General features: G+C 33.4%; 1 protein-coding gene across 1 annotated transcript; it reads right to left on the bottom strand.

Annotated features, from left to right (window-relative positions):
- Positions 1 to 1,666: 1,666 nt before the first annotated feature.
- Positions 1,667 to 16,377, bottom strand: pfdn6 (prefoldin subunit 6). The gene is made up of 4 exons (XM_022684224.2): positions 16,155 to 16,377; positions 2,935 to 3,005; positions 2,667 to 2,791; positions 1,667 to 1,954 (listed from the first exon to the last, which is right to left on the bottom strand). Exons 1-4 carry the CDS (start codon positions 16,216 to 16,218, stop codon positions 1,834 to 1,836), a joined length of 381 nt encoding a protein of 126 aa, XP_022539945.1. The 5' UTR covers positions 16,219 to 16,377; the 3' UTR covers positions 1,667 to 1,833.
- Positions 16,378 to 17,434: the final 1,057 nt, after the last annotated feature.

Raw genomic sequence — 17,434 nt, forward strand, 5'->3', positions numbered from 1 at the left:
TACATTTTTCATAGCTGCGAAGGAAATGTTGTGGAAATTCTGTAGGTAACCAACACATATAAAACAGAAAATAGTGTATACTACACTTCTACAAGAATACAGACTTCCAGGAACATTACTACAAAGAAATTTTTATGTACACGGTTTTACTTTTCTTTTTACTGGTTGTTGTCAGGTGGTGTTGTGGTTAAGTGGACAACAACACCGCCTCCCTGTGGTAGACTGGGTTCAATTCCTTTGGCTCAGCAAACACACACTACAGTACACCCATAAGAGTCCTTGGGCTAGACTCCTAAAACTGTATTTCCCTTCCTGTGAAAAATGCTTCTCTGTCACTCACTCTGGATTTTTCAAATATTAAATCATGTATTGATTATATGATTACACATATATTTTTTATGTATTTTCATGTATTTTTATTTGCTTTAAAAAATATACATTAATATTTTTAATATTTATTTGCTTTAAAAATAGTCAAAATGTTCAAAAAAGGAGTAGAATTAAAAACAGTGCTTGTTGTGTTCAGACACAGAAACTGATGCCCACTTTTACAAGTAAACGCTATTAAGATACTGAACACCCAAACTGTTGTCCTGTATTGTGGGTTGATTGTATGTCACTTGGATAATCAGGCATTTTTCCTAGTAAATACATCTAAGCAGGTGGTGTTTTAAAAAAGACACACAGTAAGGCCTGCCATGATAATTAAACTACAAACTTACATTCAGAAACAGTCAAAAATGTTGCAAAAGGTTATGCACATTGTATTAATGAGTAATATTTGGAGAATCTTTGATCTGTTAAACATGAAGGAGTTATAAACCAACTTCATATATGAAGTCAAAATGTGGGAAAGCTATTTAAAAATACTGATATTTTAAAGATAGTTTATGTTTGGCTATGAAAAGCACATTTGTTTTGTTTTATTTTCTTATTACTATTTTTTTATTTTAATGTTTTAGATTTTAATTCCTATGTTTTTAGGTTATTATTATTCATTTTTATCATTTCTTATCATTTTACTTTACTTTTACTATTATATATTTTTTATTTATTTTACATTTTAATAAATTATTTACTTTTTATATGTCAATTTTAGATTTATTTCCTTTTTACATACATATTTTATTAATCTATATTAAATGTTGATTTAAAATGATATTTTAATTTTTATTTAATATTTGTACTATTTTGTACCTTTTTTCTAATTAATCCCTTTTATACTGTCAATGCTCGGCAACACTTTAAATGAGGGTCACCATTAATGTAATCCAGAGTAAAAATAAAGGTTGATTGATTCATTCATTCATTAATAGATTGACATTACTTTATATATTGCATTTATACCTGGTTCAAATATCATAGCATAGCCCAAACTTTTTTTATTCAGCAATTAAAATCAACATATATCAACGAATACTTCTAACTCAAATAAATACAACTAAATCTAAACTAATTTATTTATTAATTAAATTACATTTCTAATTTTTCCTACTTATTACCTACAATTAGCTTTTTTACATTTTTATATTTTGGTAGGAAATTCCTGTTGTCGTCACCCAGTTACTTCTGCAGTAATGCTGTTCATTTTACAAACTTTTATAAAGTGCATCATGAACCTAAAGAAAATGATTTATTACACATGAGGAGTGACTGAAGGCCCAGCTTCCATAAACAAAATTTATTCACAATACTGGCAAACAAAACTCAAACATTCTCTTTAGTGAAATGCTGAAGAAGCATGAACAAACAGTCTGTCAGGGAGGTGATTGACGGGGCCAAACAAACAAAAGATGTCTAAATATAACGGCATATTCTTAATCCACTCATCGGTCAAGCTTTTGCGACGGGAATGCCCTGGGCACGCTGGTACTCCTGCTGCAGACTAGCCAGAACTTCTCGATGCTGCTCAGACTTTCGCTCCATATCCTTCAGTAACGTTTCGTAGCGTTGGCTGAAAAGAAAAAAGTGGTTCCCCAGACATAAGTTATAGACAGGTTTACACTGCATGACTGTTAAAATGACAATACTGTCCTGGATATAACAGTGACTCTTTAGCCAGACATCAGTTTACATACAGAGACTTACTACAATACAGAAACTTAGAGATAGATAGAAATACTAGAATAAAATACTTTAATCTCACTTGCATAATGGAATTTTATATTGTTTAGAGATGCATCAAAAACATGCAACAAAAATAAAAATACTACATTAATATAAAAGAAAGACTGGGAAATTAAGACTAAACAATAATGTTTCTTTTGACAGACAAAAAAATCATTCTGTCTATTTAAGTATGCAATGTTAAAAACAATGGCAAAATCAATGAAAACCTATGATTCATCTTGTTCGATTTTGGTAAAAAAATCTTTATTTCAGTGCATTTCTAATGTTGACCCTTCTTCTACCCAACCATGAGCCGCTTAAAATTTTCATTTTTTGCCAATCAATTCGTATTAGTCAGGCAAAGCATTGCTCCTGCTATAGAGAAAACAGAATACAGGTTTTGGTTGTGTCGCCCTATTGTCTGATTAAAAAGAAACCCAGTTTCAAGCAAAATGTACTTAAATTCAAACAGTCTACCATAAAAAGCACCAAGAAATGCACTTACAGAACCTTATAAAGTGTAGTAACATAAAATTAATCTTTCATTTTATACTTACATTTCACCATTTATATACTCCAGCCTTTTGCCCACTGTTGCTTTGGCTTCATCTAGATCTTGTTTTACCAGTACTGGACCAATCAGCTTGTAAACTGTATTCTGGCTGTCTAACAGATGCAGCTCCTGAAATGAAATGAAATGAAATGAAATGAAATGAAGGACATTATAGTAAAGATGTAATTGTCCAGATCACTGCTTTCCTCAGAGCAACGGTACACACAAGAAAATAAACCTCATATAATATGATTATCTCACTCTTTTCTTACCTCCTTTACTATGTTATTCTCTGTCAGCTGAGCCTCCAGCTTCTGTCGAGCTGACATGCTTTTACTGACGTCTGTAATGTGACACATACAACAGATCATTACAGGTGAATCCATGTTTACTGTACTGCCAAAAACTTTACAAAAACAACGATGAAGAAATAAAAAGAAAGACATGTATTGGTATTGGTGTCAGAGTAAAAAGCTACTACTACAAAACATTACACAAATATTACATTGCAGAATAATACTAAAGTCATCCAAACTATACAGACACCACATGGAATTATTTAGTAAAAAAATAATATTAAACAAAACAGAATATGTTTTATATTTTAGATTCTTCAAAAGCAGACACCACTTTCTTGGATGACAGCTTTTTGCATTGTGGCTGGATTTTCTCACTCAGCTTTATGAGGTAGAGTCACCTCGAATTTCAGGCTTTCAGTTAACAGCTGTGCTAAACTCATTAAGAGTTAATAACTTGAATTTCTTGCCTCTTAATGTGTTTGAGAGCATCAGTTGTAAAGTTGTGAAGAGGTAGAGTTGGTATAGAGTGAATAGTCCTATTTGAGTAATGTTCTAATCCATATTATAGCAAGAAAAGCTATAGAAAAAGCTAAAGAAAAAAAATCACTTTAAGAAATAAAGGTCAGTGAATCTGAAAATAAAATCAGGAACTTTGAAAGCGTCCTCAAGTGCAGTAACAAAGACCATCAAAAACATTATGATAAAACTGGCTCTCATCAGGACCGCCTCAGAAAAGGAGGAGCGAGAGTTTCCTCTATTGTACAGGATACGTTTATCATCATTATATTTTTAAACACTTTTAAGTTAACACGTGATCCCTTATGTGCTCCTTTGTAGTCTGGATCACTTCATTATTAATTTATAATGTAGGAAAAAAGTAAAAACATTGAATGAGAAGAGTTGTCAAAAAATGTTGATCCGTACTGTGTATATGTATAATATCGGATATCGGCATTAGCCCAGAATTTCCACATCGGTGCATCCCTAATAAAACCGTTTTTTAATTATATACGTTACAGAGGAAATATCTGGAATTAGTGTATCTCTTGTAATAATTTAATTAGGCATATTTACAAATGTAGTTTTTACAAGTAAAAATGAGACAATACAATTTCATGTAGGTCTATGGTAACATACGACTAGTCAATATTACACCGCGGTCACGCCATCTGCACTTAGAAAACGCTCGGTCGCGCTATCCACACCGAAAACTGGAGTGCGCGTCTAAACCGTGTTTTACTGTAGCAGCGTGCACAGCGCACCCGGAGGAGCGGAGACTGGCGCTTCTCGTGCAGAGACTTAAAATGGAACAGAAACGAGTTTTACACCTAAATAAACATGATTTAACGAGGTCTAATCCACAAATATACACCAGAAAGACCACTTCTTATCTGTAGAACAGTGTAACGTTTTGAAAAGGTTTGGAGTGTTATTAAATAAGCAAATCAAATTGTTATAAAATCACAGCCCTAAATTCTTAAAGATCTTATTCTCATGTATCCCAGATATATGTTTGAAGTGATATTACTGTATCATTTTTGAGTAATTGAATACCAAAACTATCTATTCGGTTTTGTATAAAAGGGATTTTGGAGTGCTATAAAACCAAAAAAATCTAATTCTTCTTAAATCAGAACATGAAATCCTTAAATAATACCTTCCATACTATTAATGTCATGCATGTATACTGATTGTACAGTATCATTTTGGAGTAAATGAATACCAAACTTAGGAAAAATGTATATTCGGTTGTGCATAAACCAGATTTCGGTGTCCTATAAAACCTTCAAATCAAATTGTTATCCAATGAAACCAAGAAAGTCTTGAAGAAAACATTCCATTCTATTAATGACATGAGTAACAAGTGATATTACTGTATCATTTTGGATTAATTGGATACCAAACTTGGAAAAATGTCTATTCGGTTGTGCATAAACCACATTTCAGATTTTACTGTACTGTAATTAATTATCAAACATACGAAAAATGTTGATTCACTTCTGTATAAACCAGATTTCAAAGTCCTACAAACCATTAAATCAAATTGTTATCCAATGCCACTGATAAAGTCTTGAAAAGCACATTCTATACTATGAATGACTTGAGTAACAAGTGATATTACTGTATCATTTTGGAGTAATTGGATACCAAACTTAGGAAAAATGTTTATTCGATTGTGCAAAAACCTGATTTCAGAGTCCTATAAAACCAGCAAATCAAAGTGTTTTCCAATGGCACTGACAAAGTCTTGAAGAACACATTCTATACTATTATTGACATGAGTATCAAGTGATTTTACTGTATCATTTTGAAATAATTGGATACCAAACTTGGAAAAATGTCTATTCGGTTGTGCATAAACCAGATTTCGGAGTCCCATAAAACCAGCAAATCAAATTGTTATCCAATGGCACTAACAAAGTCTTGAAGAAAACATGCTATACTATTATTGACATGAGTATCAAGTGATTTTACTGTATCATTTTGGAGTAATTGGATACCAAACTTGGAAAAAATGTCTATTCGGTTGTGCATATACCACATTTCAGAGTCCTATAAAACCAGCAAATCAAATTGTTATCCAATGACACTAACAAAGTCTTGAAGAACACATTCTATACTATTATTGACATGAGTATCAAGTGATTTTACTGTATCATTTTGAAATAATTGGATACCAAACTTGGAAAAATGTCTATTCGGTTGTGCATAAACCAGATTTCGGAGTCCCATAAAACCAGCAAATCAAATTGTTATCCAATGACACTAACAAAGTCTTGAAGAACACATTCTATACTATTATTGACATGAGTATCAAGTGATTTTACTGTATCATTTTGAAATAATTGGATACCAAACTTGGAATAAATGTCTATTCGGTTGTGCATAAACCAGATTTCGGAGTCCCATAAAACCAGCAAATCAAATTGTTATCCAATGACACTAACAAAGTCTTGAAGAACACATTCTATACTATTATTGACATGAGTATCAAGTGATTTTACTGTATCATTTTGAAATAATTGGATACCAAACTTGGAAAAATGTCTATTCGGTTGTGCATAAACCAGATTTCGGAGTCCCATAAAACCAGCAAATCAAATTGTTATCCAATGACACTAACAAAGTCTTGAAGAACACATTCTATACTATTATTGACATGAGTATCAAGTGATTTTACTGTATCATTTTGAAATAATTGGATACCAAACTTGGAAAAATGTCTATTCGGTTGTGCATAAACCAGATTTCGGAGTCCCATAAAACCAGCAAATCAAATTGTTATCCAATGGCACTAACAAAGTCTTGAAGAACACATTCTATACTATTAATAACATATATATCAAGTGATTTTACTGTACCATTTTGGAGTAATTAAATATCAAACACACAAAAAATGTTAATTTACTTTTGCATAAATCAGATTTCAGAGTCCTATAAAACAAGCAACTCAAATTGTTATCCAATGCCACTAAGACATTCTTGAAGAACACATTCCATACTATTAATGACATGAGTAACAAAGGATATTACTGTATCATTTTGGAGTAATTGAATACGAAGCTTAGGAAAAATGTCTATTTGGTTGCGCAAAAACCTGATTTTGGAGTCCTGTAAAACCAACAAATCAAATTGTTATCAAATGCTACCAAGACTGTCTTGAAGAACACATTCCATTCTATTATTAACATGAGTAATAAGTGATATTACTGTATAATTTTGGATTAGTTGGATACCAAACTTAGAAAAAATGTCTATTCAGTTGTGTATAAACCAGATTTTAAGGTCGCATAAAACCAGCAAATCAAATTGTTATCCAATGCCACCTAGACAGTCTTGAAAAACACATTCCATACTATTAATGACATGAGTAACAAGTGATTTTACTGTACCATTTTGGAGTAATTAAATATCAAACATACGAAAAATGTTGATTCACTTTTGCATAAACCACATTTCAGAGTCCTATAAAACCAGCAAATTAAATTGTTATCCAATGCCACTAATAAAGTCTTGAAAAACACATTCTATACTGTTAATAACATAAGTATCAAGTGATTTTACTTTACCATTTTGGAGTAATTAATTATCAAACATACGAAAAATGTTGATTCACTTCTGTATAAACCAGATTTCAAAGTCCTACAAACCATTAAATCAAATTGTTATCCAATGCCACTGATAAAGTCTTGAAAATCACATTCTATACTATGAATGACTTGAGTAACAAGTGATATTACTGTATCATTTTGGAGTAATTGGATACCAAACTTAAGAAAAATGTTTATTCGATTGTGCAAAAACCTGATTTCAGAGTCCTATAAAACCAGCAAATCAAATTGTTATCCAATGGCACTGACAAAGTCTTGAAGAACACATGCTATACTATTATTAACATGAGTATCAAGTGATTTTACTGTATCATTTTTAAATAATTGGATACCAAACTTGGAAAAAATGTCTATTCGGTTGTGCATAAACCACATTTCAGAGTCCTATAAAACCAGCAAATCAAATTGTTATCCAATGGCACTAACAAAGTCTTGAAGAACACATTCCATAGTATTATTGACATGAGTGTCAAGTGATTTTACTGTATCATTTTGGAGTAATTAGATACCAAACTTAGGAAAAATGTCTATTCGGTTGTGCATAAACTAGATTTGGGAGTCCTATAAAACCAGCAAATCAAATTGTTATCCAATGCCACTGAGATAGCCTTAAAGAAGACATTTCATACTATGCATGACATGAGTAACAAAGAATATTATCGTTTCATTTTGGAGTAATTGGATACCAAACCTAGGAAAAATGTATATTCGGTTGTTCATAAACCAGATTTCGGAGTCCTATAAACCAGCAAATCAAATTGTTATCCAATGCGACTAAGACACTCTTGAAGAACACATTACATACTATTAGTGACGTGAGTAACAAAGGATGTTACTGTATCATTTTGGAGTAATTGGATACCAAACCTAGGAAAAAATTCTATTTGGTTGTGCATAAACTAGATTTGGGAGTCCTATAAAACCAGCAAATCAAATTGTTATCCAATGCCACTGAGACAGCCTTAAAGAAGACATTTCATACTATTAGTGACATCAGGAACAAAGGATATTACTGTATCATTTTGGAGTAATTGGATACCAAACCTAGGAAAAATGTATATTCGGTTGTTCATAAACCAGATTTCGGAGTCCTATAAAACCAGCAAATCAAATTGTTATCCAATGCCACCAATACAGCCTTAAATAACACATTCCATGTTATTAATGACATGAGTAACAAAGAATATTACTGTATCATTTTGGAGTAATTGGATACCAAACATAGGAAAAATGTATATTTGGTTGTTCATAAACCAGATTTCGGAGTCCTATAAAACCAGCAAGTCAAATTGTTATTCAATGCCACTGAGACAGCCTTAAAGGAGACATTCCATACTATGCATACCATGAGTATCAAGTGATTTTACTGTATCATTTTGGAGTAATTGGATACCAAACATAGGAAAAATGTATATTCGGTTGTGCATAAACCAGATTTCAGAGTCCTATAAAACCAGCAAATCCAAATGTTATCCAATACCACCAAGACAGCCTTAAAGAACACATTCCATTTTATTAATGACATGAGTATCAAAGAACATTACTGTATCATTTTGGAGTAATTGGATACCAAACATAGAAAAAAATTCTATTTGGTTGTGCATAAACCAGATTTGGGAGTCCCATAAAACCAGCAAATCAAATTGTTATCCAATGACACTAACAAAGTCTTGAAGAACACATTCTATACTATTATTGACATGAGTAACAAGTGATATTACTGTATCATTTTGGATTAATTGGATACCAAACTTAGAATAAATGTCTATTCGGTTGTGCATAAACCAGATTTTAAGGTCCCATAAAACCAGCAAATCAAATTTTTATCCAATTCCACTGAGACAGTCTTGCAGAACACATTCCATACTATTATTGACATGAGTAACAAGTGATATTACTGTATAATTTTGGATTAATTGGATACCAAATGTCTATTCGGTTGTGAATAAACCAGATTTCGGGGTCCTATAAAACTAGTATGGAATGTGTCTATCAAGAAGGACTTGGTTCCATTGGATAACAATTTGATTTGATGGTTTATAGGACTCCAAAATCTGGCTTATGCACAACTGAACAGGCATTTTTTTCTAAATTTGCTATCCAATTACTCAAAAATGACACAGTAATATCACTTGTGACTAATGTTCTTGGTAGATTGTTTTCAAGCTGTCTGGCCCTACTCCTCTGGTCATTGCTGTGATCTATCGCCCCCCCAAGCAAAACCCCTCCTTTCTTGCTGACTTTTCTGAGTTCCTCACTCATCTAAGTGCCCTTTCTTCATCTGTTCTCCTCTTGGGTGATTTTAACATCCATATTGATGACACCAACTGCAAGTTTGCTAATGAATTTTTGGATTTATTAGAGTGCCTTAGCTTTACACAACATGTTGACTTTCCAACTCATATAAAGGGTCATACTCTAGACCTTGTCTGCTCGACAGGTGTTGCTATAAATCACATCTCCAATCAACAACTTGGTGTCTCTGACCATTTGACGGTCTCCTTTGATGTTGATGTTCCTGCCCCCATCACAAAAACAAAACGTAAAATTTCGTTTAGGAATCTTAAACAAATTTCCCCCTCTGCTCTTACAGACTCTCTTATCAACCAGTTGTCCGTCTCTCCTCCTCTGCCACCTAGAAATCCTTCAGCCCTTGTCGATTATTATAATGACACTCTCTCCTCCTGTCTTGATCAGCTGGCTCCTCTCAAAACCAAAGTAGTTTCATTTTCCCATTCATCACCATGGTACACACCAGAACTCCACCAAATGAAATCTCGGAAACGCCAGCTTGAACGACTTTACAGGAATACCGGCCTAACAGTGCACCACCAGGCATACTCTGATCACCTTAAACTTTATAAAGATGCCCTAAATACAGCCCGATCCAATTACTACTCTGATCTTATTCATGCTGATTCGTCTAACCCTAAAGCTCTCTTCTCCACAATAAACAAACTTCTCAAACCAATGGATAACATCTCCAATTCCTTTACAGTTGATAAATGCAATTCTTTCCTTTCATTTTTTCAAACAAAAGTCGAGACCATTTACAGCTCACTGTCCATCCCTCCTGTCCTTCCTGGCCCTCCATTTGTCTCACCACAATTTATCACTCAGCCTCTCTCGCAGTTCTCACCTGTGTCTCAAATACAGCTGTCAGAGATTGTTGCTAAAACTCAAAGCTCCACCTGTATCCTAGATCCTCTCCCATCTAAACTGGTGAAGGATTGCTTCCCAGCCATCTCGTCACTCATCACAGACATAATAAACTCTTCCCTTAGCTCTGGTTCAGTTCCACATTCCCTCAAACTGGCTGCTGTCACCCCCATCCTAAAGAAACCAGGGCTTGACCCAGAAAATTTGACTAATTTTCGTCCCATCTCAAACCTCCCTTTCCTGTCAAAAATGCTAGAACGTGTTGTTGCGTCTCAGCTTACAAATCATTTAGTTTCTAACAATTTGTTTGAACTGTTTCAGTCTGGTTTCCGTCCCAAACATAGCACTGAATCAGCCCTTATCAAAGTGACAAATGACCTTCTTCTTTCCTCTGACTCAGGACATATTAGTATTCTCATCCTCCTCGATCTTACTGCAGCTTTCGACACCATTAACCACTCTGTTCTTCTTTCACGCCTTAAATCTTCACTCAATATCACAGGTACTGCCCTCTGTTGGCTAAGGTCATACCTCACAAACCGCAAACAGTTTGTTAATATTAACAACTGCAGTTCTGCTATTGCTCCACTATCCCAAGGTGTTCCCCAAGGCTCGGTGCTTGGTCCACTACTATTCATACTTTACATGCTTCCTCTCGGTAACATCATTCGTCAGCATGGCCTTCATTTCCATTGCTATGCTGATGATGTCCAGCTTTACATTTCTACCAAATCCATCACTACTGCATCTCTTTCTGTTCTGACAAATTGCCTCACTGAAATAAAATCCTGGATGAAAACCAACTTTCTCAAATTAAACTGTGATAAATCTGACATGATTATTATCGGTCCGAAATCCCTGACAAAAAACACAACAAACTTCCAGCTCACGATTGACAACTCTACATTGTCTCCTTCCTCAAACATCCGTAATCTTGGAGTCATTTTTGACAGTAATCTTTCATTTGACAATCATGTAAATCAAATCACAAAATCTGCTTTTTTTCATCTAAAAAACATTGCACGCCTTCGTCCATCACTTTCCTTTTCCTCCGCTGAAACCCTGATCCACGCTTTCATTACATCTAGAATTGACTACTGCAATAGCATTCTTTACGGCACATCTAACAAAATCTTAAATAAACTTCAATATATTCAGAACTGCGCTGCACGTCTCCTCACTCGTTCTCCCTCCCGCGACCACATTACACCTGTCCTCCAACAACTTCACTGGCTCCCTGTCACTCATCGTATTCAATTCAAAATTCTTTTATTTACTCACAAAGCTCTCCATAATCAGGCCCCTCCCTACCTCACTGACCTGCTTCATTATCATACTCCTTCCCGTTCACTTCGATCATCTGACGCCAATCTACTGTCCATTGGTAGAACCAAGCACCGGACCTGGGGCGACAGAGCTTTTTCCATAGCTGCCCCCTCCCTGTGGAACTCTCTCCCAAAACACCTCCGCGACTGCTCTGATCTTCCCACTTTTAAATCTCTCCTCAAAACTCACCTTTTCAGATCTGCTTTCAACACATGATGCAACATTTCTATGTCCCTCTCCTTTTTTCCTTTTCTTCATCTGTTTTTAATCTCTTTAAATTTAAATTTAAATTTTCTATCTTTTATGCTTTGATTGTTTTGCTCTATTTGATTTCTATTGTATGGTATTGATGATGTTGGTGATGATGATGTTGATTATTTTACTATGTATTTTCATATTGTATTTTTTATGCAATGTAAAGCGTCTTTGAGTATCCTGAAAAGCGCTATAAAAATAAAATGTATTATTATTATTATTATTATTATTAGATTGGAATATTTTCTTCAAGACTGTTTTGGTTTTATTAGACAACAATTTGATTTGCTGGTTTTATAGGATTTGGTTTATGCACAACCGAATAGACATTTTTCCAAGTTTGGTATCCAATTAATCTAAAATGATACAGTAATATCATTTGTTACTCATGTCAATAATAGTATGAAATGTGCTTTTCAAGACTTTATTAGTGACATTGGATAACAATTTGATTTGCTGGTTTTATAGGACTCCGAAATCAGGTTTTTGCACAATCGTATAAACATTTTTCCTAAGTTTGGTATCCAATTACTCCAAAATGATACAGTAAAATCACTTGATACTCTTGTCAATAATAGTATAGCATGTGTTCTTCAAGACTTTGTTAGTGTCATTGGATAACAATTTGATTTGCTGGTTTTATAGGACTCTGAAATGTGGTTCATGCACAACCGAATAGACATTTTTTCCAAGTTTGTTATCCAATTACTCCAAAATGATACAGTAAAATCACTTGATACTCATGTCAATAATAGTATAGAATGTGTTCTTCAGGACTTTGTTAGTGCCATTGGATAACAATTTGACTTGCTGGTTTTATAGGACTCTGAAATGTGGTTTATGCACAACCGAATAGACATTTTTCCTAAGTTTGGTATCTAATTACTCCAAAATGATACAGTAAAATCACTTGACACTCATGTCAATAATACTATGGAATGTGTTCTTCAAGACTTTGTCAGTGCCATTGGATAACAATTTGATTTGCTGGTTTTATAGGACTCTGAAATCAGGTTTTTGCACAATCGAATAAACATTTTTCCTAAGTTTGGTATCCAATTACTCCAAAATGATACAGTAATATCACTTGTTACTCAAGTCATTCATAGTATAGAATGTGCTTTTCAAGACTTTATCAGTGGCATTGGATAACAATTTGATTTAATGGTTTGTAGGACTTTGAAATCTGGTTTATACAGAAGTGAATCAACATTTTTCGTATGTTTGATAATTAATTACTCCAAAATGGTAAAGTAAAATCACTTGATACTTATGTTATTAATAGTATAGAATGTGTTTTCCAAGACTTTGTTAGTGCCATTGGATAACAATTTGATTTGCTGGTTTTATAGGACTCTGAAATGTGGTTTATGCACAACCGAATAGACATTTTTTCCAAGTTTGGTATCCAATTATTTCAAAATGATACAGTAAAATCACTTGATACTCATGTCAATAATAGTATAGAATGTGCTTTTCAAGACTTTATCAGTGGCATTGGATAACAATTTGATTTAATGGTTTGTAGGACTCTGAAATCTGGTTTATACAGAAGTGAATCAACATTTTTCGTATGTTTGATAATTAATTACTCCAAAATGGTAAAGTAAAATCACTTGATACTTATGTTATTAATAGTATAGAATGTGTTTTTCAAGACTGTCTCGGTGGCATTGGATAACAATTTGATTTGCTGGTTTTATGCGACCTTAAAATCTGGTTTATACACAACTGAATAGACATTTTTTCTAAGTTTGGTATCCAATTATTTCAAAATGATACAGTAAAATCACTTGATACTCATGTCAATAATAGTATAGAATGTGTTCTTCAAGACTTTGTTAGTGTCATTGGATAACAATTTGATTTGCTGGTTTTATAGGACTCTGAAATGTGGTTTATGCACAACCGAATAGACATTTTTTCCAAGTTTGGTATCCAATTACTCCAAAATGATACAGTAAAATCACTTGATACTCATGTCAATAATAGTATAGCCTGTGTTCTTCAAGACTTTGTTAGTGCCATTAGATAACAATTTGATTTACTGGTTTTATGGGACTCCGAAATCTGGTTTATGCACAACCAAATAGACATTTTTCCAAGTTTGGTATCCAATTATTTCAAAATGATACAGTAAAATCACTTGATACTCATGTCAATAATAGTATAGAATGTGTTCTTCAAGACTTTGTCAGTGCCATTGGATAACAATTTGATTTGCTGGTTTTATAGGACTCTGAAATCAGGTTTTTGCACAATCGAATAAACATTTTTCCTAAGTTTGGTATCCAATTACTCCAAAATGATACAGTAATATCACTTGTTACTCAAGTCATTCATAGTATAGAATGTGCTTTTCAAGACTTTATCAGTGGCATTGGATAACAATTTGATTCAATGGTTTGTAGGACTTTGAAATCTGGTTTATACAGAAGTGAATCAACATTTTTCGTATGTTTGATAATTAATTACTCCAAAATGGTAAAGTAAAATCACTTGATACTTATGTTATTAATAGTATAGAATGTGTTTTTCAAGACTTTATTAGTGGCATTGGATAACAATTTAATTTGCTGGTTTTATAGGACTCTGAAATGTGGTTTATGCAAAAGTGAATCAACATTTTTCGTATGTTTGATATTTAATTACTCCAAAATGGTACAGTAAAATCACTTGTTACTCATGTCATTAATAGTATGGAATGTGTTTTTCAAGACTGTCTAGGTGGCATTGGATAACAATTTGATTTGCTGGTTTTATGCGACCTTAAAATCTGGTTTATACACAACTGAATAGACATTTTTTCTAAGTTTGGTATCCAATTAATCCAAAATTATACAGTAATATCACTTATTACTCATGTTAATAATAGAATGGAATGTGTTCTTCAAGACAGTCTCGGTAGCATTTGATAACAATTTAATTTGCTGGTTTTACAGGACTCCAAAATCAGGTTTTTGCGCAACCAAATAGACATTTTTCCTAAGCTTCGTATTCAATTACTCCAAAATGATACAGTAATATCCTTTGTTACTCATGTCATTAATAGTATGGAATGTGTTCTTCAAGAATGTCTTAGTGGCATTGGATAACAATTTGATTTGCTTGTTTTATAGGACTCTGAAATCTGATTTATGCAAAAGTAAATTAACATTTTTGTATGTTTGATATTTAATTACTCCAAAATGGTACAGTAAAATCACTTGATATATATGTTATTAATAGTATAGAATGTGTTTTCCAAGACTTTGTTAGTGCCATTGGATAACAATTTGATTTGCTGGTTTTATAGGACTCTGAAATGTGGTTTATGCACAACCGAATAGACATTTTTCCAAGTTTGGTATCCAATTAATCCAAAATGATACAGTAATATCACTTGTTACTCATGTCATTAATAGAATGGAATGTTTTCTTCAAGACTTTCTTGGTTTCATTGGATAACAATTTGATTTGAAGGTTTTATAGGACACCGAAATCTGGTTTATGCACAACCGAATATACATTTTTCCTAAGTTTGGTATTCATTTACTCCAAAATGATACTGTACAATCAGTATACATGCATGACATTAATAGTATGGAAGGTATTATTTAAGGATTTCATGTTCTGATTTAAGAAGAATTAGATTTTTTTGGTTTTATAGCACTCCAAAATCCCTTTTATACAAAACCGAATAGATAGTTTTGGTATTCAATTACTCAAAAATGATACAGTAATATCACTTCAAACATATATCTGGGATACATGAGAATAAGATCTTTAAGAATTTAGGGCTGTGATTTTATAACAATTTGATTTGCTTATTTAATAACACTCCAAACCTTTTCAAAACGTTACACTGTTCTACAGATAAGAAGTGGTCTTTCTGGTGTATATTTGTGGATTAGACCTCGTTAAATCATGTTTATTTAGGTGTAAAACTCGTTTCTGTTCCATTTTAAGTCTCTGCACGAGAAGCGCCAGTCTCCGCTCCTCCGGGTGCGCTGTGCACGCTGCTACAGTAAAACACGGTTTAGACGCGCACTCCAGTTTTCGGTGTGGATAGCGCGACCGAGCGTTTTCTAAGTGCAGATGGCGTGACCGCGGTAATATTACATGCACGTTCTGTGTTGCTGGTAATATGACTAGTCCGAATGATTTCAGAGATCAGTAAATCTGATATTATTACTACACTAAAAGTTCTATATCTGATTAATGATTTGATGAGAGTTTTTATTAGTAAAACAGAATTAGACCTGTATTACTGGGTTATTTTAGGCTGAATCGGTTTTACCATACAGGGTGTGTTTCTCTCACACAGGCGAAATCGATCCACACACACACACACAGCCGTACCTTTCTGGACCTGCTGGTATTTCTCCAGTTCAGCCTGCAGTTTCTTCTGTATTGCTTCTGCCATGCTGCCGCGCGCTATAAACAGTTAAAAAGTGTTTAATTCAACAGTAAATAAACCGGATTAATCCCTCTGCACCCTCAACCATGCACACCAGCCCTCAGCGCAGTCAGAGTGACGCACTCATTCTGCGACCAGCACCGTAGCAGAGTCAGATCTCCCCCTGCTGTACTTTACTGGCAGTACACCCCCTCTATTTAAAATACCCCCATATAACCTTAAAACACACCTAATTACACATAAAACACCACATATAACCTCAAAACACACATAATTACATATAAAACACCCCACATCACATAAAACACCCTATATCACCTAAACATTTACATATCTAAATACACATAAAACACCACATATCAAATAAAACACCCCATATCAAATAAAACACCCTTGTCACCTCAAACATATACATATCTAACATACACATAAAACACCACATATCACATTAAACAGCCCCATATTAAATAAAACACCCTATATCACCTCAAAAATATACATATCTAAAATTCACATAAAACACCACATATCTCATAAAACACCCCATATCAAATAAAACATCCTATATCACCTTAAACATATACACTTATAAAATATGCATACAATAGCCTGTATCACCTTAAAATATACCTAAACTACACATAAAACACCCTATATCACACAAAACACCCCATATCTCCTCAAAACACACCTAAAATATACATAAAACACCCCATATCTCCTTAAATCACACCTAAAATATACACAAAACTCCCCATTTGACATAAAATACCCTATATAACCTCAAAACATACATAAAACAAATAAAACACTCTATATCAATTAAACATATACACTTATAAAATACACATACAATTGCCTCTGTCACCTTAAAATACACCTAAGCTACACATAAAACACCCTATATAACATAAAACACCCCATATCTCCTCAAAACACAACTAAAATATACATAAAACACCCCCTATCTCCTCAACCCCCCTCCTAAAATATACATAAAACACCCCATTTTACATAAAATACCATATATAACCTCAAAACATACATAAAAACGCACATATACATATCACATAAATACATATCACAATACATATCACAATACATATCACAATACATATCACATAAAAACACCCCATATCACATACAGCACATTTAAATACACATACAATATATATCACCTCTAAATTACACCTAAGCTACACATAAAAAACATCCCATATCC

Source organism: Astyanax mexicanus, chromosome 10 (assembly GCF_023375975.1).
Source record: "Astyanax mexicanus isolate ESR-SI-001 chromosome 10, AstMex3_surface, whole genome shotgun sequence".
In the NCBI taxonomy this organism is placed as follows: domain Eukaryota; kingdom Metazoa; phylum Chordata; class Actinopteri; order Characiformes; family Acestrorhamphidae; genus Astyanax; species Astyanax mexicanus.